Source organism: Cervus canadensis, chromosome 31, assembly GCF_019320065.1.
Source record: "Cervus canadensis isolate Bull #8, Minnesota chromosome 31, ASM1932006v1, whole genome shotgun sequence".
Taxonomy (NCBI): domain Eukaryota; kingdom Metazoa; phylum Chordata; class Mammalia; order Artiodactyla; family Cervidae; genus Cervus; species Cervus canadensis.
Window position 1 is genome coordinate 33468511 of NC_057416.1, and position 25513 is coordinate 33494023.

General features: G+C 40.8%; 1 protein-coding gene across 3 annotated transcripts in view; it reads right to left on the minus strand.

The window, feature by feature from the left end:
* ZMAT4 (zinc finger matrin-type 4) overlaps positions 1-25513 on the minus strand; it is a 369144-nt gene that overhangs the window by 51990 nt on the left and 291641 nt on the right. For 2 of the 3 annotated variants that reach the window (XM_043454315.1, XM_043454316.1), the window contains exon 6: positions 1287-1383. The exons of the other annotated variant lie outside the window; for it this stretch is intronic. In XM_043454315.1, coding sequence (XP_043310250.1) covers positions 1287-1383 — 97 coding nt within the window. The remainder of the gene's footprint in view (positions 1-1286; positions 1384-25513) is intronic. 3 annotated transcript variants of the gene reach the window in all.

Below are 25513 nucleotides of genomic sequence, written 5' to 3' on the forward strand. Positions count from 1 at the left end.
TGTAGCCCGCCAGGCTCCTCTGTCCTTTGGATTTCCCAGGCAAGAATACTGGAGTGGGTTGCCATTTCCTCCTCCAAGGGCTCTTCCCAATCCAGGGATCAAACCCATTATTTCCTGCATGGTAAGCAGATTCTTTACCACTGAGTTACCTGGGAAGCCCATCAAGAATGTTCATGAAGCACTAGAGATGTATCAAGTGCTGTGCTGGCCATTGGGTGATAACAGAAAACAAAAAATCAAACCCTGACTTTATTATCATGAACTCAGCCTCTGCATCGATGTCCCTGGAAATCTTCCCCTGCCCCTGGTCCTCAGAGTTCGGGGTGCCCACTTTATGGTAACAGTGAACAATCTATGTGTTTACATGACTGTTTCCCCAGCTTGGCAGAGAGTTCCCCAAGAGGAAGGCTTAAGTCCACTCAGCTTTTCTTCCCCAGGGCACACTCAGGGTCTGACACACGTGGGAGTTCCATCAATGTTTGCCCAATGAGTTATTCATTATTCATGAGGCCCTGATATAGTCAAATCTGTTTCAATGATTCTGCTCATGAATATGAGAGAAATGAAAACAATTATATTCAGGAAAATTGCATCTTTTTGAGATAGCCTTTTGTTTTTTCCCTATTTTATTAGATTTTATTAGCAGTTCTAGCAGCTACTTTAAAAATACCTAAAAGTATTGGTTTTGTAAAAAGACGAGCAGTGTATATACAGGGGAAACAACGCCTGATTAGCCTTTTCTGGTTTAAAATCATGAGACTCAGAGGCGGGTGTGGAATGAGCTTCCATTCAATTGAAAATAGCTATACATGTGAATGACTTAAAATTCCAGATTTGTTAGGTTTCCAGACTAATCAACCATACTCTTCTAGAAACAGAAAGTGGTAGAAGACATGCATAGAATTCAACTTCACAACAAGGAGGCCTGGTCCATCCCCAAAGTATTAAGAGAGATTATACTGTTTATCTTAAAACATTTATTATAGACGTAAAGATTCCTGGGAAGTTCATACAAATGTGCTCACTGTCCTTGAAAAGAAGGAAAGAAATGGGAAAAAAAAAATTGTCATCACTGTATCCAAAAAAAAAAAAGGAAGAAGTCATTCTTCAAGCAGTGTCAGGCAGGCTCTGTAGGCTTGAGTGGCGTAAATATCAAGGGAACCTTGGAGATAAGAGATGTAGTTTTCGTCTACTTATTTTGCAATAAGCAAAGCGGTTAGCCTTCATTCGTCATACTAAAGGTTACATACAAAAGGACTGAAGAGTTAAAACATGAAGGTACCTACTTGGTCTGGTGTTTGGATCCCTTCAGGTGGGCATGATACTGTTCTATTGAGTTTAGAGAGACACTGCAGGTGGTGCATCTGTAATTGCGCCTCAGACCTGTGGGTGACAGACACACGGACCTGGTTAGCTGCATCACTGTCCTCAGCCACCGGAACAAATCCCGGGATCCCCGAACGTTCAGGGACAGGCTATCTTAGAGGCCATCCGATCTAACCCACCGGTAACATTCCAATCCCTCCTCCCAGAGCCCAACCAGCAGGTTCCTTAGCAGAAGCTGACTGTGAATATGTTGGAAGCAATCTGTCTCATTACTGATGACTGAAATGATTAGGACCTACTTCTTGGTGCAAAATGTTTCTGGATACTTTGTAACCCAAAGAAAGAAGCATTCTACTTTTTCCTTAAGGCAGACAGATGTGGCAAACTACTGTTTCTGCAATGAAATTTGAGACTCCAGAGAAAAATCCTGTTTCAATTCCTCTTCCACCTTTATTCCAATCACAGAATCAGAAATTCAGCTTTTGGTATCATGCATGTCAACTCTTCTCCCAGGATCATCTTATAAAATGCAAATACCCAGGAGGAGGATTAATTCATCTATTTATTTTTAAAGATTTTTTTTTTTTACTGTGGATAATTTTAAAGTAAGTCTTCATTGAATTTGTTACAATATCATTTCTATTTTATGTTTTGGTTTTTTGACCCCAAGGCACATGGGACCTCAGCTCCCTGACCCAGGATCAAACCCACATCCCCTGCAACAGAAGGTGAAGTTATAAGCACTGGTCCTCCAGGGAAGCCCCAACTAACTAAAGTCACATGAAAAATCACTTTCCACCAGAGAGTTGAAATCAAAGTTATTCACTCATCTGTTTACTCATTTGGTTCATCCAACAATAGGGTATCAACTTTGGACCAGATATTAGGGATTCCAAGATAAATAAGATGCTCTTTGTTTTCATGAAGGTTAGTTAAAAAAAAACAAAAACAAAAACCTTGACTCCCATACAACATTGACTCATCTAGAGTCAAATGTGTTAGAAAGAAACTTCAGTCAAACATCCGCCACAGCTCATGTTCCTTCTGCTGCTATGTCCCCATGAGAGTGGAGAGAAAAAGTATCTACAGTGTCATGGCTGAGACTTCAGATTTTATGTCTTGGCTCCAAATATTCCTGGTTGTGTAATGTAGGGAAAGTCGCATAACTTCTTACTGGCTTCAGTTTTTTCATCTATGAAATGAAGACAAAGCCATCCATATCACAAGGTTTTATAAGATTTAAGTGAATACACATATTCAAATGCTTAGCAAGTGAGACTTCTTGTTAATTTTACTCCAAGATTCTCTCTTCCCATTGTCAAACCCAGAATATTAAACATTTATAGCATTTTCTCTGATGAATGCATAATATTTTCTTTCTAAGGGGCAATATCATTCTTATTTTCCTAAAAGGAAAGTAATGCACAGGGTTGGAAGAATTTTGCAATCTGTTACCTGAGTGACTTCACAAAAATTACCTGACTTCTCTGAGCTTTTGTTTTCTTATAAGATTGTGAGGAAGACTGAGTAAGAGAAGGTATAAAGTAGTGTCTTCTACACAACAAATAATCAACATAAACTCGTTATTATATGATTGCAAAGAGGTATTATAAGGGAATCATGGTTTCCCAATGCCCTGGACGAAGTCCTAAGTTGAAGTTCTAAGACATAGATGCTAGCTATACCACCATGACTAAAGTAGAGATAAGAGTCCCAGTTCAGGGCATTCAAAGGAAGTGATCAAGAACCAATTTCTAACTCAAGCTGGCCACTCATCACCAGTCTGAAAAAAGATACTGAGAAGAAGGAGAGAATTTATTAAAGGGAGCTATCACATACTATGAGTCTGACTTACCCTTGCCCATGTCAGATGGGGGATTCCTTTTCTTTCACCTCACATCCCCGGGAAAAAGATTCAGTGGAACTACCCGGGGATCTTGAGAAATTCCTTCCTGAGTTTGAGTGTCCTGGACTGAACACCAGCCTCGAGATCCAAAGAGCGAGAGACTGTGGCTGCTTAGCTGCTCTGATGGGGAAGTAAGAGAGGTGGAAAGATTGTACCTGGCATGTATTCTCAGAGCTTGTTAGAGCAGAAGATGTGAAGTGTTCCACAGACCACGTGTGTACCACGTATGAACGGTTGGGGCAATGTGACCCCAGCAGAAGGATGCTATAGAGCTCAGCTGGACATCGAGGGCCTTAAAGTGACCCTAGAAGAGATACTTAGCTTAGGGCTAAGTATCAAGTAATGCTGAGTTCTTGAAAAAGCCATGAAACCACCCCAAGGGAAAGAGCCAAATGGCGTCTAGGCTAGCTTTGTCTGTGTATCTAGCAAGTAAGCCTTTATCTCCCTTACCTTTCTAACCTGATACCCTGCATCCCTCAGCCCTGGAGGAACCTGAGCTGAGATAAAGGAAGAAAAGCAAAAGCCAAGGGCAGAGAAGAAGAGAGAAGCCTACTGCCTCCTTCTGCATGACAAACAGACAGCCCAAGCAGAACTGACCTGAGGGAGGGGAAAAACTCACTTTCAATTAAGTTCGCAGTTATTTAAAAATTATTCTTCTATCCTGCATGAACAAAGGATGTCACTTGCCATTTCAATAAACAAAGGAGCCATCAGCCTCTGCAGCTGCTCCTGACGGCTGTGCTGCCTGAGGGGATTCAGGGTGGAGAAAAACAGGATACTGGCCCCAGATAGCAAAGGTGAACATCAAAGGAAGTGACTTCAGTGAGCCCAAGACGCTTGCATCTTCCCAGAGATAGAAAAGCACTAAAATCATTAACTTGAAATGTTTTGTTTTTCTTATTAGCAGTCATCTTCTGATGTTCAGATACATGTTTTGTTCTGTTTTTTCTCTCAGCAAAAACTCCTATATATCTTGGCTCCTCCCTTATTTTTTTTGGAACAGTCCCTCAGAGCTATCCGAGAGACTGTATCTTGGGCTAAAGTCCTCCATAAAGTCCACCGAATAAAGATAATTCTCAACTTCAAAGCTGTGTGTATTTTTTCTCAGAAGACACTTGGATATATCAGCTAATGACATAGAGCTTCTGTGTACCTAAGAATGAAAGTCAAGAACTCTTTACTAGTTAAAAGTGAGTGAAAACTCATGAAACTTACCCCAGTTTATACCCAAAGGGTAGGAAAAAATTAACCCTCCAGAGATGGCATGAAAGGGCAGTGGCTGGCAAAAATAAAGTTAGTTCTGATGATATCCAATGAGCCCTGCTTGTGGAATATTGTGGTGTCATCAGAATTGATCCTGTGTCCATTATGTAACAAAGGGTAGAACTTCCTGCAGAATTTCAAATTCCTACAGTTCAATGCATGTTTCTGAAAAACCTATTTGACATGGCATGATAAGTTGATCTGGCCAGAGTATGAATTAAGTTCTTGTGTTTTTTTAGCTTCAATTACAGAATAATTGGACATTGACTTACTAATTATTCAATGAAGAGCCAATTCAGTTATGAAAAAAGCAATGAAACCACAGTATCTTCTTGAGAAGCAACCTAAGGGACTCAAAACTTTCCAGGCACAGACTGACAGATCAGAGATGAAAGAGATAATTCTTGTCTCTCTATTCCCTCAAGCAAAGACTCCTGGACATCCTAGAACATGCTCTGGTGATGGTGTTAAAATATGGATCCCCAGGCACAGCATCTGAAGGTTCTGATCCTATAAAACTTGGATGGGGCCTGAGACTCTACAAGAAGTTTCAGACTTGTAACCCTAACCTCCAATACACTGCTGCTACTGCTAAGTCACTTCAGTCGTGTCCGACTCTGTGCGACCCCTCCCTGGGATTCTCCAGGCAAGGACACTGGAGCGGGTTGCCATTTCCTTCTCCAATGCATAAAAGTGAAAAGCGAAAGTGAAGTCGCTCAGTCGTGTCCGACTCTTCACGACCCCATGGACTGCAGCCTACCAGGCTCCTCCGTCCATGGGATTTTCCAGGCAAGAGTACTGGAGTGGGGTGCCATTGCCTTCTCCGTCCAATACACTACACGCACATTTTAAAAAGTGCCATCCCATAGAGTCATACTTCTTTTGGTAGCCTGAATTTGTAAGAACAACATTGGGTCTTAAAGAAAAAAGTTATTCTATAAAGAAGAGCTGTGGTTCCATGGTTTTTCCATCCCACAGGTGTGCATGATTCAGAAAGTTTGCCATAGTCTCCAAACCCAGAGGCAATAAGTTATCACAAGCTGCATGTGAGTTGTTTGACTGCTTATCCAGGGCTGGTCTATCTCCTCTTTTATGCATGGAATCAAAGTATAAAAGCTAGCTTCGGGCATTCCTGCCTCCAGAGTTCTCCATCAATCTTATCATAATAAATGATAACCAGTGTTTATATGGGTCCTCTTCAGACTACAGACTCATCAGCCGTCTCCTCACAACGAATGGAGGTAGAGTGTGGCAAGAGGCATAAATATTTATGTTTTAAAACAGGCATTTTTAAGAGCACCAACAAATCTAAAAAATATTCTGATCTGTTGCTTTCCATTACAGTTCTCCAGCTCTGCAGCCAAACAGAAGCGTGGGCAGGAAATATTTGGCACTTTATTGCAATGCAAACTACAGGGAGCATAAACCAGAAAGGCAGTGCATATAAACAAGAACAAAGGCAGAGAAGGGGCAGAGGAGTCCTCCCCCACACATGACACAGTGTCCTTGGTGGGAACTTAGGGCTTTATTAATGTTCAGCTGAAATCCTAATTACCTTGGAATTATACAGCTCCTTTCTCCTCAGAGAAATGGAGAATCTTATTAAACAAAAATGCTAACTTTCTTTTTCAATTCTTTTTCACTGCAATGCCATTTTATGTGTACACCCAAACCTCTGCAGATATAAAGGTTATTTCTGCAGGACTGCCACTATGCGCTCTGAAAATATCATTCTTGCCTGCAAGGGCTGACAATCCAGTTGTAGCGTGAGGATAGGTATGCTGTGCTTAGTCACTCAGACGTGTTCAACTCCTTGTGACCCCATGAACAGCAGCCCAGCGGGTTCCCCTGTCCATGGGATTCTCCAGGCAAGAACACTGGAATGGGCTGCCACTTCCTTCTCCAGAAGATATGTATACAACACAGCAGTAATACAAGGTCAATCACAAAAAGTACTACAGTCAGAGTGAAGTGGAGAACGTTAGGAGAACTAGAGGAGGAGATTGTTTCCGACGTAGAGGACCGGGAAAAGCTTCCTGAAGATGCTTCACTTATAAATTTATATTCCCTAGCACAGTATGTAGAGCAGATGGTCCTGGAGAGTTTAGCAGTGTGACTACTCAATGTATCTTTTCAGTTCTAGCAAAGCTAGACCTCAGATACCCCTATAACTTCAGTTGCATTCATTTTACATTAGGGAAACATCATTGTGCCTTTATTATGAGGCAGATATTTCACCCAATGCCAAGAATATAAGAGAATATAGAGTAAATTTTCATATGGAGCTATTCACATAGAAAGACAAAAAACAAGGAAACAAACACAAACATTGTGGAAATATTACCGAGGATGTAAACAGGAAAAGGAGAAAGTCACAGAGGAGAAGGCTGGTTTTGGAGAGTATGGCTAACAGAGATCTCTCAGTAGCATGAAATGAAACTGAAGAGACAAGAATTAACCTGTGAAGTGAGGAACTGGTTAAAGACTTGCCCAGGGAGAGTACAGGGCAAACAGCAAACAGAGAGGACCAGGGGTGAAATGGGCTTGAACTGTCTAAGGAACAAAAAGTGGTGAAACAAACAAAATAAAACTGTCAACTTAGAATTCCATATCCAGCAAAAATATCCTTCAAACTTTAAAGTGGAATAAGAGCATTTTCAATAAATAAAATAAAAGAGAGTGGTCTGCCAGGAGACTTGCACTGGAGAAATGCTTATGAAGTTCTTCAGTTGGAAGGCAAATGACATCAGATGCAAACTCATATCCACAGGAAAAAATGAAGAACACCATAAATGATTAATATATTGGCATTTTTTTATTGCTCTAAGTTTATTTAAAGATAGTAATTTAAAGCAAAAACTATAACACTATGTTTGTATTGTGCTGATTATTCTGTATACAGATATAAAAATATTGAATTGTAACATATTACAAAAAACTCAAACTTTTTGACCAACCCAATATGTGATAAGAATGAGTAAGAGTAAGCAGTATTGTTGAGAGCTCACTATATTTTATACAAAATAAAATTAACAATTAAGAAATAATAAATTTACCAATATTAACTTAAATATAGACAGTGGTAATTTATGAATGCATTCTAATCCCCTAGAAATAAATACAAAGATATAAAGCTAAGGAGACTCTAGAGAAAATAAAATGGGATGAATAAAAGTATTTGATTAACCCGTAAGTGAAAGTGCCTACGTTAAAATCAGACAAAACAGACTTCAAGACAAAAAGGATTTCCAGAGATAAAGAAGATGTTTTGTAATAATAAAGGGAGAAACTCATTAGGAGAACCTAACAGTTCTAAATGCAATTTAACTAATAAAGCATAAAGATACATGAGGTAAGAACTGATTGAACCACCAAAGAGACACCAAAACCGTAAAATCTTTAACTGAGATTTAACTCCAATCTCAGTAGCTGACAGAACAGTAAGATAAAACAGTTAGTAAATTTTAAAAGATCTAAATAAAATTATCAACTATATTGTACTATAGTTTATAGAATGCTACACACAACAACAGGAGATCACACAACATTTTCAGGGTACAGCGAGTAAACCAAGTTAGGGAATATGCTACTGCTACTGCTAAGTCACTTCAGTTGTGTCCGACTCTGTGCGACCCCATCCCTGGGATTCTCCAGGCAAGAACACTGGAGTGGGTTGCTATTTCCTTCTCCAATGCATAAAAGTAAAAAGTGAAAGTGAAGTCGCTCAGTCATGCCTGACTCTTCGCGACCCCATGGACTGCAGCCCACCAGGCTCCTCCGTCCATGGGTTTTTCCAGGCAAGAGTACTGGAGTGGGGTGCCGTTGCCTTCTCTGAGGGAATATGCTAATCCACTGACAATTCTTACTAAATTAGAAATAATTACATTTTGTACTGTGATTTCTTTGACTACCATTGAAATCAATAAGGATAAATAATAATATTATTTATAAAAAGACCTAAAATACTCCTAAATAACCTATTATCAAAGGAAAAAAAAATCCAAAGAGAAATCAGAAGATATTTGGACAATTGTAATCAGTTTTTAAAGGAAAATACATAGCTTTGTGTTAGAAAGAATATAAGGCTTAAACTCAATGGTCAAAGTTTAAATGCTATGAAACTAGAAAATGATAAGAAAATTAAAACAAAATCAAGTAGAAGGAAAGAAATAATATACTGATGTCAATTAAATATAACACAAATTACCAAAAAAAAACCCCAAAATCTGTTCTTTGAAAGGATTAAGCAAGTATTGCCGTTAGCAAGCTTGATGTTTTTTAAAAAGGCAACATAAATTACTAAAATTAAAAAATTATTTTTAGTAAAAAAGCTACAGACAATTTTAAAAGGATAATAAGAAAATATTATGAACAATTTTATGCCAATAATAAACATAATAACTGACAAAAGCCATGAATGCAACAGAACGAGAGCCCAGAACTAGACCTATACCCAAAGAATCAGTTGATTTGCTTTCACTATCACTGAGATGTAACTGACATGCAGCTCTGTGTAAATTTAAGGTATATATAATAATGACTTGACATACATATATTGCTAAATGACTACCATAATGAGTTTAGTTAACATCCATTACCTCACATAGATTCAGAAAAAGAAAGAAAAAGGTCCTTGTTATAAAAAATTTTAGGATCTGCTCTTAGCAACTTTCAAATATATAGCAGACTTAAACTATAGTCATCATGTTGTTCATTACATCCCCAGTACTTAATTATCTAATAGCTGGAATTTTGTATCTTTTGATAACTTTCACTGATTTTCAACAAAGGTATCAAGGTAATTCCATGGGAGAAATGAAAAGTTTTTGAGTAAATGGTGCTGGAATAATTGAATAAGTGCAGGAAATTAAAAAAAGGAACACAATCTCTACCTTACAGTACACATTAAAATTAAGATTGATTATAGACTCAAATATAAAGGTAAAGCTATAAAGCTTCTAGAAAAATACAGGGGATTATTTCTGTGAACTTGGCATAGGCATGGATTTCTTAAGAAATAAAATACAGCGAATATTAAAAAAAAAAAGATAAATTGGATTTTACAAAAAATCAAAAGCTTTTGCTTATAAAAAGACACATCAAGAAAACCAAGTAAGCCACATCCTGGGAAAAAATAATTGCAATTCATATATCTGATTCAGGACTTCTGTCTAGAATATATAATTAACTCCTACAAATCGATAATAAAAAGACAAATAATTCAACTTTTTCAAAGGACAAACTATTTGATCAGATATTCCATAAAAGAAGATATAAAAATGATCAATAAGCAAATGAAAAGGTGCTCAGCATTATTTGTCACCAGGAAATGAAAATTAAAAGAACAATTCAAAATCATCTCATAACTATTATAAGTGCTAGCATCAAATAAAGCAATGAACATCAAATAAAACAATACCAAAAGTAAATAACCACATGGAACAGTCGAAATCCACATACAGAAGAATGTAAAATGGGAAAGTTTTCAGTTTTTATAAACTTAGACTTACTCTGTGACTCAGAAATTCTACTAGACATTTACCCAAAAGGAACAAAAACGTAGTGTAAGAAGAGACTTGTGCAAAAATGTTCATAGCAGCTTTATACATCATAGACAAAACTCAAAATGGGATTTTTTGAGTTCCACACAAGAATTGATAAGCAAATGATAATGTATTTATACAATGAAATAATAGCTGAAAACTAGAAGAATCTACTGATTTATGAACAACATAAATTAGAATAAAAAACATAGAAAAGAGAACATACTGTGTGATTTCATCCATATAAATTTCAAGGACAGCACAGCTAGTCTATAATGTTAGAATTCAGAGCAGTGTTGCCTTCTAGGGGTAGGGACTGACTGGAAGGGGACATGAAAATTTCCCAAAGTAACGTAATGGTTCTATATCTTAGGATGGTAGTTCATATACCAGGGTATATTCATTTACCAGATGATTATATACCATCAGATTATATACCTAAGACATATATATTTCACTTTCTTAAAAAATAAAGTTGGATGGTCATGGTTCCACAAAGAAATCTCAGCAAACTTTTTGAGACTTCAGTTTAATTCTCATTTACTCTCTACAAATTCCATTGTTTTGCATTCCTAGAAAGTAAACTTTATATTCCTACTTATGCTTTGATAACCTTGAATCATTCACATACATTTTTGCATATGTTCTGTATTATAATGCTTACGAAAGCTAGAACCATTTCAAAAGCTAATTAATAAAGTAAAAGTGAAAAGAGAAGGTCTTTGGTTTGGAATGATTTCCTTCTCCTCTCACTCTTAAATATTCATGAATCAAACTGCCTTGTAAATGGATGCATCATCTTCTGGTATGAAAAATAGTAACTAATACTTATGTATGTCATATATTAGCACTTTTGTGTTCATTTATTCTTGGCAACACTCTACAACCAGACGTGACTCTTACCCTGTTTTAACAGGTGAGGAAACTGAGGTGGAGCTCCTTAGTCAACCTCACAGAGCTAAGTGGAGACACAGCTGGGTTTGAACCCATCCACTCTGCTCAAGCTGCTCCTCCCACTATGCATGTGGCCTCCTGGGACAGACACCTGGGTGTAATGGATTCATAGAACTATGGAAGGTTCTTTAGAGTTCAACTGGTCCAGGTGTCCCCACACGGGCCACTAGAGAATCAGGTGGGAGCTATTAACAACACAAATCCCAGGCCTTACCCCAGACGACTGTAACTCAGAAAATCTAGAGTGAGACCTGGAAGTCTGCATTTTGTAGAGTTTCAGAAGATGCTAGTTTTAGAGAAACCGTTGGTCTAGTCCAAAACCCCATGGGTGTCACACAGAGTTTTCCAAGAAGAGTTGTTGGTGTCCACTTGCATTTGGAAGCTCTCCTTTTTCAAATAACCCACTTGTCTGAATTCTGCTTTGTGCACAAATTTATTCTCATCTCCTGAAAACGATCACATGTCCTAAGGTTCTGTTTACCAGGTTGAACGTTGACACTTTGTGTCATTGACACAGATGTCATTGACACAATGACACAAAGTGTCCATTGATACTTTGACAGTGTTCTTCATTAAAATATAATTTCAAGTTCCCCTTATCATCTCTGTTACCTTATGAACGAAATTTCCTGTTTGTTGATAACATTTTTAATCCATGACCCTTAAACTCAAGTCCAAGACCCCAGTGTGGCTGCATAAGTACAAAGCACTTGTCTGAATTCTGCTTTGTGCACAAGTTTATTCTCATCTCCTGAAAACGATCACATGTCCTAAGGTTCTATTTACCAGGCTGAACATCCATTGATACTTTGACAGTGTTCTTCATTAAAACACAATTTCAAGTTCCCCTTATCATCTCTATTACCTTATGAACGAAATTTCCTGTTTGTTGATAACATTTTTAAACCATGACCCTTAAATTCAAGTCCAAGACCCCAGTGTGGCTGCATCAGTACAAAGCAGAGGAGGGCTGTCACAGCTCTTGTGCACCATTAATTCTATCAAGACCTTTAAAGCTTGAAGTATGTGTGTGTGTCTGGCAACCCTGACCCACGGTAATCTATACTCATATTGAACCTGCTAGCAATCAATTCTAAGTCTTTTCCACATGGATTTCTGCTAAGCCAAATCTTTATTTTCTCTCCTCTTGATGACTTGGATGTTTCTGTTTATCCCCGTTAAGTTCTATCTCAGTGAACTCCGCTTATTCCTTTAGGGAATCTAGCAGCAAATACTACATGGCTCATGTATCCGTTCTGATTGGCAGCAGCAATGCTCTGAAGAGACTATGAGCTCTCACTCCAGATGACCGTCAAGGATGGCCACCATCTATTAGCCAGTCTGCCACTGGCCCCTGGTGTGCTTGGCCTGTCAGTGAGATTCCAGCTCCAGCATGTCGACATATATAGAAAAGTCAGGGCAAGGAACATTCTGGTAAACAAGGCTTCATCTACATCTAGGTGGCAGTTAAAGCTGTGAGTGAGTGAGTGAAGCTGCTCAGTCGTGTCCGACTCTGTGATCCCACGGCCATAGCCCGCTAGACTCCCCTGTCCACGGAATTTTCCAGGCAAGAGTACTGGAGTGGGTTGCCATTTGCTTCTCCAAGTTACAGCTGTAGGGCTGGGCAGATCATCCATGACGACAATGTGGGTGAAGAGAGAGAGTGGTGGGGCAGTTAGTACCCCTTTATATTAGAGATACTCACCTTGACATGTGGGGTGGAGCCAGACTCACAAGCATCTCTGGCTCCGCCTTCCAGGTTACTGAACCCTAGGACAGATGTGGATTTGGGGACCTGGTATAAAGCCCCAACCTGTCCAGCAAGTCACCCACATCACTAAGGCTAGAGCCTAACTGACCTAGATGGGCTAAGTGACCCCCAGGCCGCCCTTACGGGTTCCAGCTCTCCCTCACAAGTACCGTTTGTCTTTGCTCTTCTCTGGTGCTCATGGCCATCTTTCCATGTTGATTGCCAGTGCTACTGACTTCAGGCCCAACACTAGATGCAGAAGAAAGAGGGTTACCAACACGGCCTCACCAGCTGCCGTAATTCTTATAAGAGCCTCCTTTTGGGTCAGTCATGGTGGTTGTACCCCTCTGATCAGACCCCAGCTGATAGACATGATATCGAGGAACTAGAGAGAAGAAAGCTTTGCTAAAAGTTCGTTATTCTCAAGTTTAATCCTCAAAACCACTTTATGAACATTATTAGCCCATTTTCCAGATGAGAAAACCCTACTTCAAAGACATTAAATCCACAGAACTAGCAAGTGGACAAGGAGACCTGAATCTACTTCTGAATTCAAAGCTGTTGACCTTAATAACAACACTAGGGCTTTTAAAAGAAATATAGGAGTGAAAGAAGAAAAGCAGGAGAACCCTGTTTTCAAAAATAAAAACCCTTATTGTGAAACATATTAATATTTAAGATTGACAAAGCACAGCTACTTGACTTGAAATGGAGGTTAGAGGTTTCAAATACCAGTCAGACCATCAAACTCCAAGCAGAGCAATTAGGGTACTCCAGTAAGGCACCTTGAGCTTGGTGGAAAAGAGTTTGAAAATCACTGCATTTTATCACGCTACTCATCACAAGTACAACATGAGGATTGCTGCCATGTCCGAACTTAGACTTGCACTGTGGAATATCTTTTCCTTGTGAACGTCAGCTAAGGAAATTCCTAGGATCATTGCTGGCTGCAGACCCAAATAAAGAAGATTCATATTACTCCATGCTAGAACCATTATGATGTACAGAATGTTTAAACACTTAACCTGAATTCAGCCCACTGCTTGCAGGCGCAGACTGCAGGATATCTAACAGTCAATTAAACAAAGAACACACATTTTATAAAACAATTCTTTATTTAAATAGTATAAATGTGAAGCCTTGAAAATGGAATCAAGAAGCAAAAAGCTTTAACATCTTCAGAAGCTCTTGGCAAACAAACAAAATCTAAAGCTATGGACTAAATGTATTCCCCATAATTAAAAGACAATTTTTAGCCATGTTGGATGCCTGACCCAAGAAAGGACTGGAAAATTGTCACCCTGCTGTGATGATTCAGAAGTAACAGAGTAGTTCATTCTAAGTACTTAAAGAGCTACTTGATCAGAAGAAGGTTTAAATGTATTCTATCTGGTAGAGGATTGAGGATACTATTGTTTTTCTGAGGCCATGAGGCATGTGGGATCTTAGTTCCCCAATCAGGGATGGAGCCATGCCCCCTGCACTGGGAGCAGAGAGGCTTAACTGCTGGATCGCTGGGGCACTCCCAACACACGGTCATACTTTGAGTAAATCAGCACCCAGACAGCCCTGACTTTTGCCTTGGAGGGGACCACTATTATTATGACTGCTAATAGAAAATGGGCTTCCCCAGTGACTCAGCAGTAAAGTAAAAATCCACCTGCAATGCAGGAGCCACAAGAGACACGGCTTCAACCTGTGGGTCAGAAAGACCCCCTGGAGAAGGGAATGGCAACCCATTCCAGTATTCTTGCCTGGAGAATCCCATGGACGGAGGAGCCTGGCGGGCTACAGTCCATCCAGTGGCAAGGAGCCAGACACGACTGAAGCGACTTAGCACGCACACACTCATTGGAAAATGACAAGCAACCGAAAGAACTGAACTGATTTTTGATTTTGTGATTTGATCTAAATTTTAAGAAAAGACAAATAAGTAAACCTACTCAGAAGTAATCTACTATTTGAACAATACTCAAGATATCTATAATCATATGTTATAAACCAACATATGGGTGAAATACCCTCTTCCTGGCTTGGATGTTGCTGTGATACAAATGGAAATTTATAGAACATGAAATGTGCTTTTTCCTTTGGGTCCCATGGCTATGCCATAGATCTTACCTTATACGGGCAACTAATAACATAGCAGGGCTATAGGTTTTTCATGTAAAATGTCCTCATAAAATGTTTTCTTTTTTCCTACAACACAATTTTTGATTACAGATTGCTTCATCCATAAAATAAACTGTACCCCTAAGGTGAAGTTGTGGATTAATGGCATCAAGGTCACCGAGGGGTTACGTTAAACTCAAATGGGTTAAATTAAACTCATGAGGGCTGTTAGAAAGCATGCAAAGGAAATAAGATGTGTGTGTCTTCCTTTCTCTCTCTGCCCTGTGGCATGTGTCTTCCAGGCCATGTCTCTTTTCTCCCTGAGAACTAGGGAATCACAGGCCATGTGATCTCCCGGAAGAACTGTCCTGATAGAGGCACATCTATCACAGAATCACGTCCCTAGCTCGTTAGCTGCATCAGCTGAGGACACGTGACTGTCGACTCTTTTGTCATGGGCTAGAGGTCTGAATGCAGCCTTAGTGACCCTTGCTTTAGAGTTGTCCTGGCTAACCGGTCAACCAAAAGGCCCCGGGAAGCAGAAGGAAAACTGGTGGTCATTTTCAAGAGACCTCATCCAAGAAGGATTCAAAGGGGAAATATGAATGAAGAAAAAGTCCTAATTGTCAGTATCTTCCTTGAATCACATTATAAATGAGATCATTCTCTCTCCCTGTTTCTCTCTCGCTATCGTTCACACACAAGTCGGCCATCGGGTGTTTGAATGTTATCTTTGGTGTCCTTCTGGTTCTTGTTAATCCCTCTTGCCTGCCTGTAGACATCTATCTCAGATGACTGGGTCTTTATCTTGCCTTCAGCAGACAGCCTGCCAACCCCCGTGTTAAGTCACGGCTGTCTGCTGCTTCCTGAGGTATTGGCTCTTTAATAAGGATGTTTGACATCAAAAAGCTTTCAACATTTGAAGAAAACAATGTGAAAGGAGAAATTTCAGGCCTGGCCAGACAGGTAAGAGACCTTACGAAGACAGTAGCCTTCCCATCTCAGAAGCCACCTGAATGTGCGCCCTACCTTCCTCTGGACCAGCCTCACACAGACACCCTGACACATGTGGCCCCACTGTGCCTCGAAGAAGTGACTTTTCTCTGCAACATGTGGCAGGAGATCGCCCTGTTTAATACCGCCGTCACAGGAGCCTCACCTACTTACAGAAGCACATCAATCTTATTCAATTCACAATGTAATAGATAATAGCAAAACGCACAATTCACTGATAAAGGTTGATTTTAACATGGCAAAAAAAAAAAAATCTAGAAAATGACTGAGGCTTCATAATTCTCAAATATAATTGGACCTGTGAATACAGGAAACAGAGAACATGAGAATGAAGTACAGATCATTTTCAAGAGGAGGAATTATTGGTTTGGCAAAAAGTTCATTCAGGTTTTTCAGTAAGATGGTATAGAAAGACCCAATGAACTTTTTGGTCAACCCAATAAATATTTTCCCTCATTCAATTTAAGCTTGTTATTTAATGTTTAGGTGTCTCTATTTCCTGATCTTTAAAAGGAAGATAATAATTTTACCTACTCAGAAAGTTCATATGAAAATTTAAAATGTTAGTGTAGGTGAACAAGTTAGAAAAGAACCAAACAGCTCAATAAATGTAAACTATCATTGCTATTTTTAACCACAATGATTCTTTTCTTTGAACCAGAATAAAGACCTAAATCATGAGAGTGAGACTTCATAGTAATTTAATATTCTAGAAAGAGTTCTCTTTCATATAGCATCCTGAGGCATATTTAAATTATTCTGGCAAGCTGCCTTCTCTACAGATGCTATTTATACACATCTTTCACATCTTTTTTTGACAGGTCAAATGCTTCCTTATATACTAATCATCCTATATAGTTGCTTGGCATAAAGTTGAATGGAAAATTATCTCTATTCTTCATTTTAAAAAAATTTTTTTGAAAATACAGAAGATATGACATTACATGAATTATTTCCTAGGAAGCTGTTGACAGTGGATCTCAATATATTTTGCCTGGCTTTGTTCTTAAATTGAGTGATTGAGGCTATTGAATAGGTAATTAACCAAGTTCATAAATTAGAATAAAAGGAAAACGCAGAAGAGTATATTGGAAGTCGTGTAATTGCATCTTTTTTTTCTTAAGGCATGCACTCTAGGAGCCATCTGAAGACCTGTTTTTATTCTTCCACTAATAGCCTTTGTTAACAATATTCTTTGTTCTCTTGGGCCCTTATAAACACTGAGCAGGCAACAGCTCTGGTGAGAGCAGCAATTCCATTCCAAATGCTCAAACTGACTTCCCAGGAGACTCTGATGTACCTGAACAGAATATATATACAAAGAAATAAGTACATAAATGTATCTCCTTATTATTATATTATATATATATATTATTTGGTTGGCCAAAAAGTTCATTTAAGTTTTTCACATTACAGAAAAACCCAAATGAACTTTTTGGTAAACCCAAAATTATATTTATTATATATATTATATTATATTATATTATACTTTATAGATCTGCATTTGTGAATTCACCTATCACTAAAATTTATTTGTTATCCACAAAATCAATATTAATGATGATTTGTGGTCATTCTTGGAACAGCCCACATGCATATTCTGTAATGAGGTTGAACAGGTCTGTTTCCTAGCTTCAGCTCTCACTGAGATGACCAGAGGGTGGAGATGGTGGGGAGCCGCCAGTGTAGGGCAAGAAGTTCTAGCTTTGGGACCTGTTGATGGGATTAGAATTTCGACCTAGTCCCTTTTGCTGGGCAGCCTCAGGCATGCTACTTATCATTTCTAAACCTCATTTTCCCTTTGTTAATAAAAGGAAACTAGGCTTTCCTGATTTAAGTTATCTATTAAGATTGCAATCTACTTGAGATATATTTATATACAGATAAAATGATTTAAGTTGTTTTATTAAGATTGTAATCTACTTGAGATGAACCATAGTCAGCTATCAGTCCTGTTTTTGCTGACTGTGTAGAGCTTCTCCAACTTTGGCTGCAAAGGATATAATCAATCTGATTTCAGTATTGACCATCTGGTGATGTCCATGTATAGAGATTTCTTTTGTGTTGTTGGAAGAGGGTGTTTGCTATGACCAGTGCATTCTCCTGGCAAAACTCTATTAGCCTTTGCCCTGCTCCATTCTATACTCCAAGGCCAAATTTGCCTGTTACTCCAGGTATCCCTTGACTTCCTACTTCTGCATTACAGTCCCCTATAATGAAGAGAACCTTTTTTTGGGTGTTAGTTCTAGAAGGTCTTGTAGGTCTTCATAGAACCTTTCAACTTCAGCTTCTTCAGCATTACTGGTCGGGGCATAGACTTGGATTACTGTGATACTGAATGGTTTACCTTGGAAACGAACAGAGATGATTCTGTTGTTTTTGAGAGTGCATCCAAATACTGCATTTTGGACTCTTGGGCTTGATGGCTACTCCATTTCTTCTAAGGGATTCTTGCCCACAGTAGTAGATATAATGATCATTAGAATTAAATTTGCCTGTTCCTGTCCATTTTAGTTCACTGACTCCTAAAATGTCAATTTTTACTCTTGCCATCTCCTATTGAACCACTTCCAATTTGCCTTGGTTCATGGACCTAACACTCCAGTTTCCTACACAATATTGCTCTTTGCAGCATTGGACTTTACTTCTATCACCAGTCACATCCACAACTGGGTGTTGTTTTTACTTTTGCTCCATCTCTTCATTCTTTCTGGAGTTATTTCTCCACTCTCCTCCAGTAGCATATTCGGCACATACCAACCTGGGGAGTTCATCTTTCAGTATCAAACCTTTTTGTCTTTTCATACTGTTCATGGGCTTCTCAAGCCAAGAATACTGAAGTGGTTTGCCATTCCCTTCTCCAGTGGACCACATTTTGTCAGAACTCTCCACCATGACCCGTCCGTCTTGGGTGGCCCTACCTGGCCTGGCTCATAGTTTCATTGAGTTAGACAAGGCTGTGGTCCATGTGATCAGATTGGTTCATTTTCTGTGATTATGGTTTTCATTCTGTCTGGGCTCTGATGGAAAAGGATAAGAGGCTTATGGAGCTTCCTGATGGGAGAAACTGACTGAGGGGGAAACTGAGTCTTGCTCTGATGGACAGGGTCATGTTCAGTAAATCTTTAATCCAATTTTCTGTTGATGAGCAGGGCTTGTGTTCCCTCCCTGTTGCTTGACCTGAGGCCAAACTATGGTGGAGGTAATGAAGATAATGGCCACCTCCTTCAAAAGGTCCCATGCCCACACTGCTACACTCAGTGTCCCCAACCCTGCAGCAGGCCACCACCGACCCACACCTCCGCCAGAGACTCCTGGACACTCACGGGCAAGTCTGGGTCAGTCTCTTGTGGGGTCACTGCTCCTTTCTCTTGGGTCCTGGTATGCACAAGGTTCTGCTTGTGCCCTCCAAGAGTCTGTTTCCCCAGTCCTGTGTAAGTTCTGATGGTTCTATGATGGGGTTAATGGAGACCTCCTCCAAGAGGGTTTATGCCACACCCAGGTCTGCTGCACCCAGAGCCCCTGCAGGAGGCCACTGCTGACCCATACCTCCACAGGGGACACTCACATACAGTTCTGGCTCAGTCTCTGTGGGCTGGGCATGTGTTTCATGCCCTTCCCAGGTCTGAGCAGCTGAGGCGGCCAGGTGCTTTCAGCGAGTGCGCTGTCCCAGAAGGGCCGTGCATCTTAACACCTCCCCAGTCCCAGCAGCTCGCTTTCCTGGGTGTGTGGTGAGAGCACCGTCTCAGGTGTGCCGTGTGTCTCCTCTGGGGAGCTGATCTCAGGCTGCGACCCTCCTGGAGGATGTCAACCACCCAGGATCTCAGGAAGACGTGGTTAGCAGCTGGGAGCCTGCTCACAGTTTGGTGGAAGATGCCGTCTCTGGGGCTGAGACTGCAGCAGCCCCTTGCCTTCCAGCTCCGGCTATCCCAAGCCTCCCTCTCTGCCTCTGGGTGGAGAGGAGATGGTCTGCAGCCTGCCAGCTCTCCTCTGGTGTTCACTGAATCCTTTGTTCTGTGAGCAGGCCAGGCTGTGCGTTAAGTTGTTACATTAGAGCCTTTCACTGGGAAAGTTCTCTTTTCTGCAGTTGCAGTTAGGCATGTATTCTGTGTTTGTTTGTTTTTTAATCCCGATTATGTTGCCCTCTGAGATTCCAAAACTCCCCACAGACCCGCCTGTGAGAGGGTTTCCTACTGTGTGGAAACTTCTTCTCCTTCACGACTCCCTCCCCAGGTCCGGTCTCCATCCCTAACTCTTTTGTCTCTCTGTCTTTTATATTTTGTCCTACCTCCTTTCAAAGAGAATGGGCTGCCTTTCTGGGTGCCTGGTGTCCTCCGCCAGTGTTCAGAAGTTGTTTTGTGGAAGTTGCTCAGCGTTCAAATGATCTTTTGATGAATTTGTGGGGGAGAAAGTGGTCTCCCCATCCTATTTTTCCACCATCTTGGCATCTAATTGGACAGCAAGGAGATCCAACCAATCCATCCTAAAGGAGATCAGTCCTGAATATTCATTGGAAGGACTGACACTGAAGCTGAAACTCCAATAATTTGGCCACCTGATGTGAAGAACCAACTCATTGGAAAAGCCCCTGATACTGGGAAAGATTGAAGGTGGGAGGTTAAGGGGATGACAGAGGATGAGATGGTTGGATGGCATCACCTACTCAATGGACATGAGTTTGAGCAAGCTCCAGGAGTTAGTGATGGACAGGGAGGCCTGGCGTGCTGCAGTCCATGGGGTCACAAAGAGTCAGACACAACTGAGCCACTGAACTGAACTGAAATACTTGATATATATATATATATATATATATATATATATATATATATACACACACACACATATATACAGATAAAATGATAGGTGTTGTGATACTATGATTTATAAGAAGTACATATTTTATCTTCACCCCCGTGTCTGGCACAGAGCTTCTAAAACACTGGGAATTTCCAAAGTGGGGTCAGAGAGGTGTCTTGTTATCTTAATGAGAGGGGGTGGCTGCCGGGAGAACCAACCATGTGATTAAAGGGTTAGAACTTTCAAGCCCATCCTTCCTTTTGATACCTGGCTGAAGGTTGAATCTATCACCAATGGCCAATGGTTTAGTCAATCATGCCTATGTATGACGAGACCTTCACAGATACCCAAAGGACTGGGTTTGGAGAACTTCTAGGTCGGTGCCCATGTGGAGATGTGGGGAGAGTGATGCCCTGTGGGACCCTGTGGGGCACCTGCACACAAAAGCCTTTCTGTGTACCCCATTCATGGATGATAGGAAATAGGCTTCACTCAGCCTTCACGATCTCTCCTAAGCTCCAAAGGGCAAGTTCAAATAGTTGCTAATTAGGAAAGTGAAGGGGTGTTGAAACAAGGAAGAAACAGTCAAAATAAAGAACAGTGGTCAGCCTTAGGGCAGGGTCCTGATTCCCCCTTAAGCAATATACAGAACAATATCTTTGAGCTGTTTTGCAGATATTCCCACCCTCGAATCAGGTGGGAGAAATCACTGGTATGCTACACACAAGCCCACAGAACCCAGTCATGTTGGAACCAGCAGGCTGATGATGCTGACTCCCACTTACTCCACCAACCAGTCAGAAGAATGTCCATGAGCTGACCACGCCCTCTTTGAGCCATTACCGTAAAACTCCTCACTACCCTCTCCAAGTGAGGACACACAGTTTTGAGGACATTAGCCCACTGTGGCCCTCTTTGCCTGGCAAAGCAACAAAGTTATTCTTTTCTACTTCACCTAAAACTCTGCCTCTTTTTAAATATAGCAGTGTGTACATGACCTTCCCACACTGCTATATTTAAAATGGATAAACAACAAAAACATCTGGTATCACACATGGAACTCTGCTCAATGTTATGTGGCAGCCTGGATGGGATGGGGGTGGTTGGTGGGAGAATGGATACACGTATATGTGTGGCTGAGTCCCTTCACCATTCACCTGAAACTATCACAGCATTGTTAATTAGATCAAGGAACTAGATCCCACATGCCACAACTAAGACTGTGCAGCCAAATAAATAAAATCTGGGGGAAAAAAAAAAAAAAAAAACCTCTGCCTCTGAGATTTAATTTGGTGTCAGGGTACAGAAGCCAGATTTGACTTCAAGAGTGCCTGGAGATGGCATGAAAGATTGTAGCCCCTTCCTGCATTCATCTCTCCCATCTGGCTATTCCTGAGTTATATCTGTTTACAATAACCTGGTAATCTAGTGAGCAAAATGTTTCTCTGAGTTGTGTGAGCTGCTCTAGCAAATTAATCAAAGCCAAGGAGGGGGTCACTGGAACCTCCAATCAATAGCCAGTTGGTCAGAAGCACAGGTATAGATGACAACCTGGCCTTGTGGCTGGCGTCTGAACTGGGGGGTGTGGGAGGGCAGTGAGGATGGACTGGACCCATGGGATCTAATGCTGCCTCTGGGTGGATGGTGTCAGAATCTAGTTGAATTTTAGGACACCCATCTGGCATCCCAAGGGTTGCTTGCTGGTGTGGGAAACACCCTGCCAGTGTTGGCATAGGTACCAGAACCTATTTAAATATCCATATTTCCCCTAGGAGCAATGGTTCAGTACTGGCTAATTCAGTTTTGGGGTGGGGGATTTATAGAATAACTGCCTTGAATAAAGGTCAACTGGATATACACACAAGGGGAGCAATCAAGACAATGTGAGGACCAGCAGGCCACTGGGGTGACTTTGGCTCTTAATTGCATGATGGGAGTCACTGGACTGAAGGTCAACAGGATCTGACCGCTATTTTGAGAGTTGTCTATGTGCAACACAAGAACAGAAGCAGGGAGATGATGTAGAGATCAATTAGAATCATTCTGATAAGAAAATGTAGAGACCTGGAGCAGGGTAGTGGCCCAGATTTCATAAAGTGCCAAAAATGAGCTTAAAATATGCCGTTTTCTTCCCAAAAGAAGAAAAACAAGGGTGCTTTAACTATGCAACGTCTCCATCTGACTGCTCCTCCACAGTGCTTTGCATCAGGTCCCAGGAACACAGGCTAAGCCTTCAGAGTCATCCTCCGAGCCCCTTCCAGCCCCATCCAGCTTTCTGGCATGCTGGGTTGGCTCTGTCTCCACAACGGATCCAGAACATAATCTGACATTTAAAAAATTCTTTTGATTGTGGTAAAATACACATAACATAAACTTTGCCATCATAACCATTTTTAAGTGGACAGTCCAGTGGCATTAAGTGGAGTAAGTCCCCTACATGTGAACAAGTTCCACTCTGAGAGTGCATTTGTAAGTCCAGTTTGTTCATGAGTCCAACATAGTTAGCTTAGATACCCAACTAACACAATCTGCTACATAGCACTGTACTGTAATAGATTTTTTAATACTTTTCACCCAAATAATACATAAAAGACAAACAGAGAACAAAGAAAACACACTTTTGATCTTACAGTACAGAACCTTGAGAAGTACCATAGTACAGTACATCAGCTGGTATCCAGGGGCTGGCATAGAGTGAAGAGGCAAAGAGGAGTTGAGTTACTGACCGGAGGAGGGGGAGGAAGTGAGAGACGGCTGAGCTGAAGGATCGTCAGCAATGGGAGAGGGAGGGCACGCTGGAATTTCACTCATGCCTGACGTTGATGGAACACACGTTCCCATCTTTAAAAGTTCAAAACTCAAAGGTTCGTATGTAGGGCACTTACTGTTCACTCATATTATTCTGCTGCCATCACCACCAGCCATCCTCAGAATGCTTTCCACCTCCCAAAACTGAAACTCTGTCCCCGTGAAACATTTCTTTCCTCTCTCCCCGCTGACAACCACCATCTACTTTGTCTCTATAAATATGACTATTCCGGGTATCTCATATGGGTGGAATCATCCAGGATTTTGTCCTTTTGTGTCTGGTTTATGTCTTCAAGATTCACGCAAGTGGTGGCATTTGTCTGAATATCCTCTGTTTTTAAGGCTGCACAATATTCCATTTGTATGGATATACTACATTTTGTTGGTAAATTCATCCAAGGACATGTTGATTCCACCTTTTGCCTATCGGAAATAGTGTTGCTATGAGCCTGGTGTACACATACATGTCTGTATGAGTCCCTGCTTTGAATTCTTTTGTGTACATACCCTAAAGTGGACTTTCTGGATAAAACAAACCCAGAAACCATCCCTGAAACCTCAGCTGCTACCATCCTAGTCTAAGCCCCCATAACTTCTTATTTGGACAATGTCAATTGGTACCCTCACCCTTCCGTTCCTCTTCCCTATGTTTAGGCCATTCTCCATGCAGCAGTCAGAAGGATGCTATTCACATTTCAGTCTGATGGCCCCCTTCACACTCTGATGAAAAGCGGCACTCTGATGAATCACAGCGGCATCACATGTCACCTTGGCTGGACCTCCCCCACTGCCTCTGCCTCACCCCCCGACCCCCTACTGCTCCCTGCTTTGCACACCCCTGCCTCAGGAACCTGTCCTGGTCACTCTCTCTGTCTGCTCATCCCCAGGGCTGGGCATGGCTTGCCCTCAGCTCATTCAGAGTTTCTTTCAAAGGTCACCTTCTCCATGAGGTCCTCTCTGACTGCCCTGATGAGACTGCCACCTCCTGCTGCACTCCTGTCTGTTCTCCTCTGATCTTTCTCCATAGTGCTTAGCACCATCCATCATATTATCGATTTTACTCTTTAAAACAATTTTCTGAATTGCTGCATTAAAATCTAACATTCAAAAAGGCATATATCTTTGTCTTTCTGTTCCAAGCACAGAGAAGTCCCTGGCATAGAAGTACTCAGTAAATATTTGAATAGATAAATGAATGAACAGATGAAATGGACAATCATTCAAAGGCAATTCAGACAAGCTGAACAAGAAAAAATGTTTAATCTTTAGAGAAATATCTAGTGGTCCTTTCTTTTGGTTTACCTAGATGGAAAAACTCATTGACCTATTATTTGAATTTCATGGCTATTTAAAACCAAGGTTTCTGGATGGGAGGGGGTTTCAGCAGTAACTATTCTGTCTCTCTGCCTCTCATCAAGATTCTAATGTGCCTCTCCAAAAGGAAGCATTTGAAGATGCAGAGAGGATATTTTTTAAATCTCCTTGAGTTTTTTAAGTTTTTACCACAGATTGAAAAAATAAGAATACATACAATTCCTTTTTACATATGAGTATGTTATATACATATTTTAAACATGAAAGTAAGGTGCCAAGTATATTATTAAAGGGTATGGTGAACTGATTTTGGAATTCTTTGTGCATACGTATTATTGTCGTTGTTCAGTCACTTAGTTGCGTCCAACTCTTTGTGACCCCATGGACTGCAGCATGCCAGGCTTCCCTGTCCATCACCAACTCCTGGAGCTTACTCAAACTCATGTCCATAGCATCAGTGATGCCATCCAACCACCTCATCCTCTGTCGTCCCCTTCTCCTTCTGCCTTCAATATTTCCCAGCATCAGGGTCTTTTCCAATGAATCAGTTCTTTGCATCAGGTGGCCAAAGTATTGGAGCTTCAGCTTCAGCATCAGCCCTTCCAATGAACACCCAGGATTGATCTCCTTTAGGATGGACTGGTTGGATCTCCTTGCAGTCCAAGGAACTCTCAAGAGTCTTCTCCAACACAGTTCAAAAGCATCAGTTCTTCAGTGTTCAGCCAT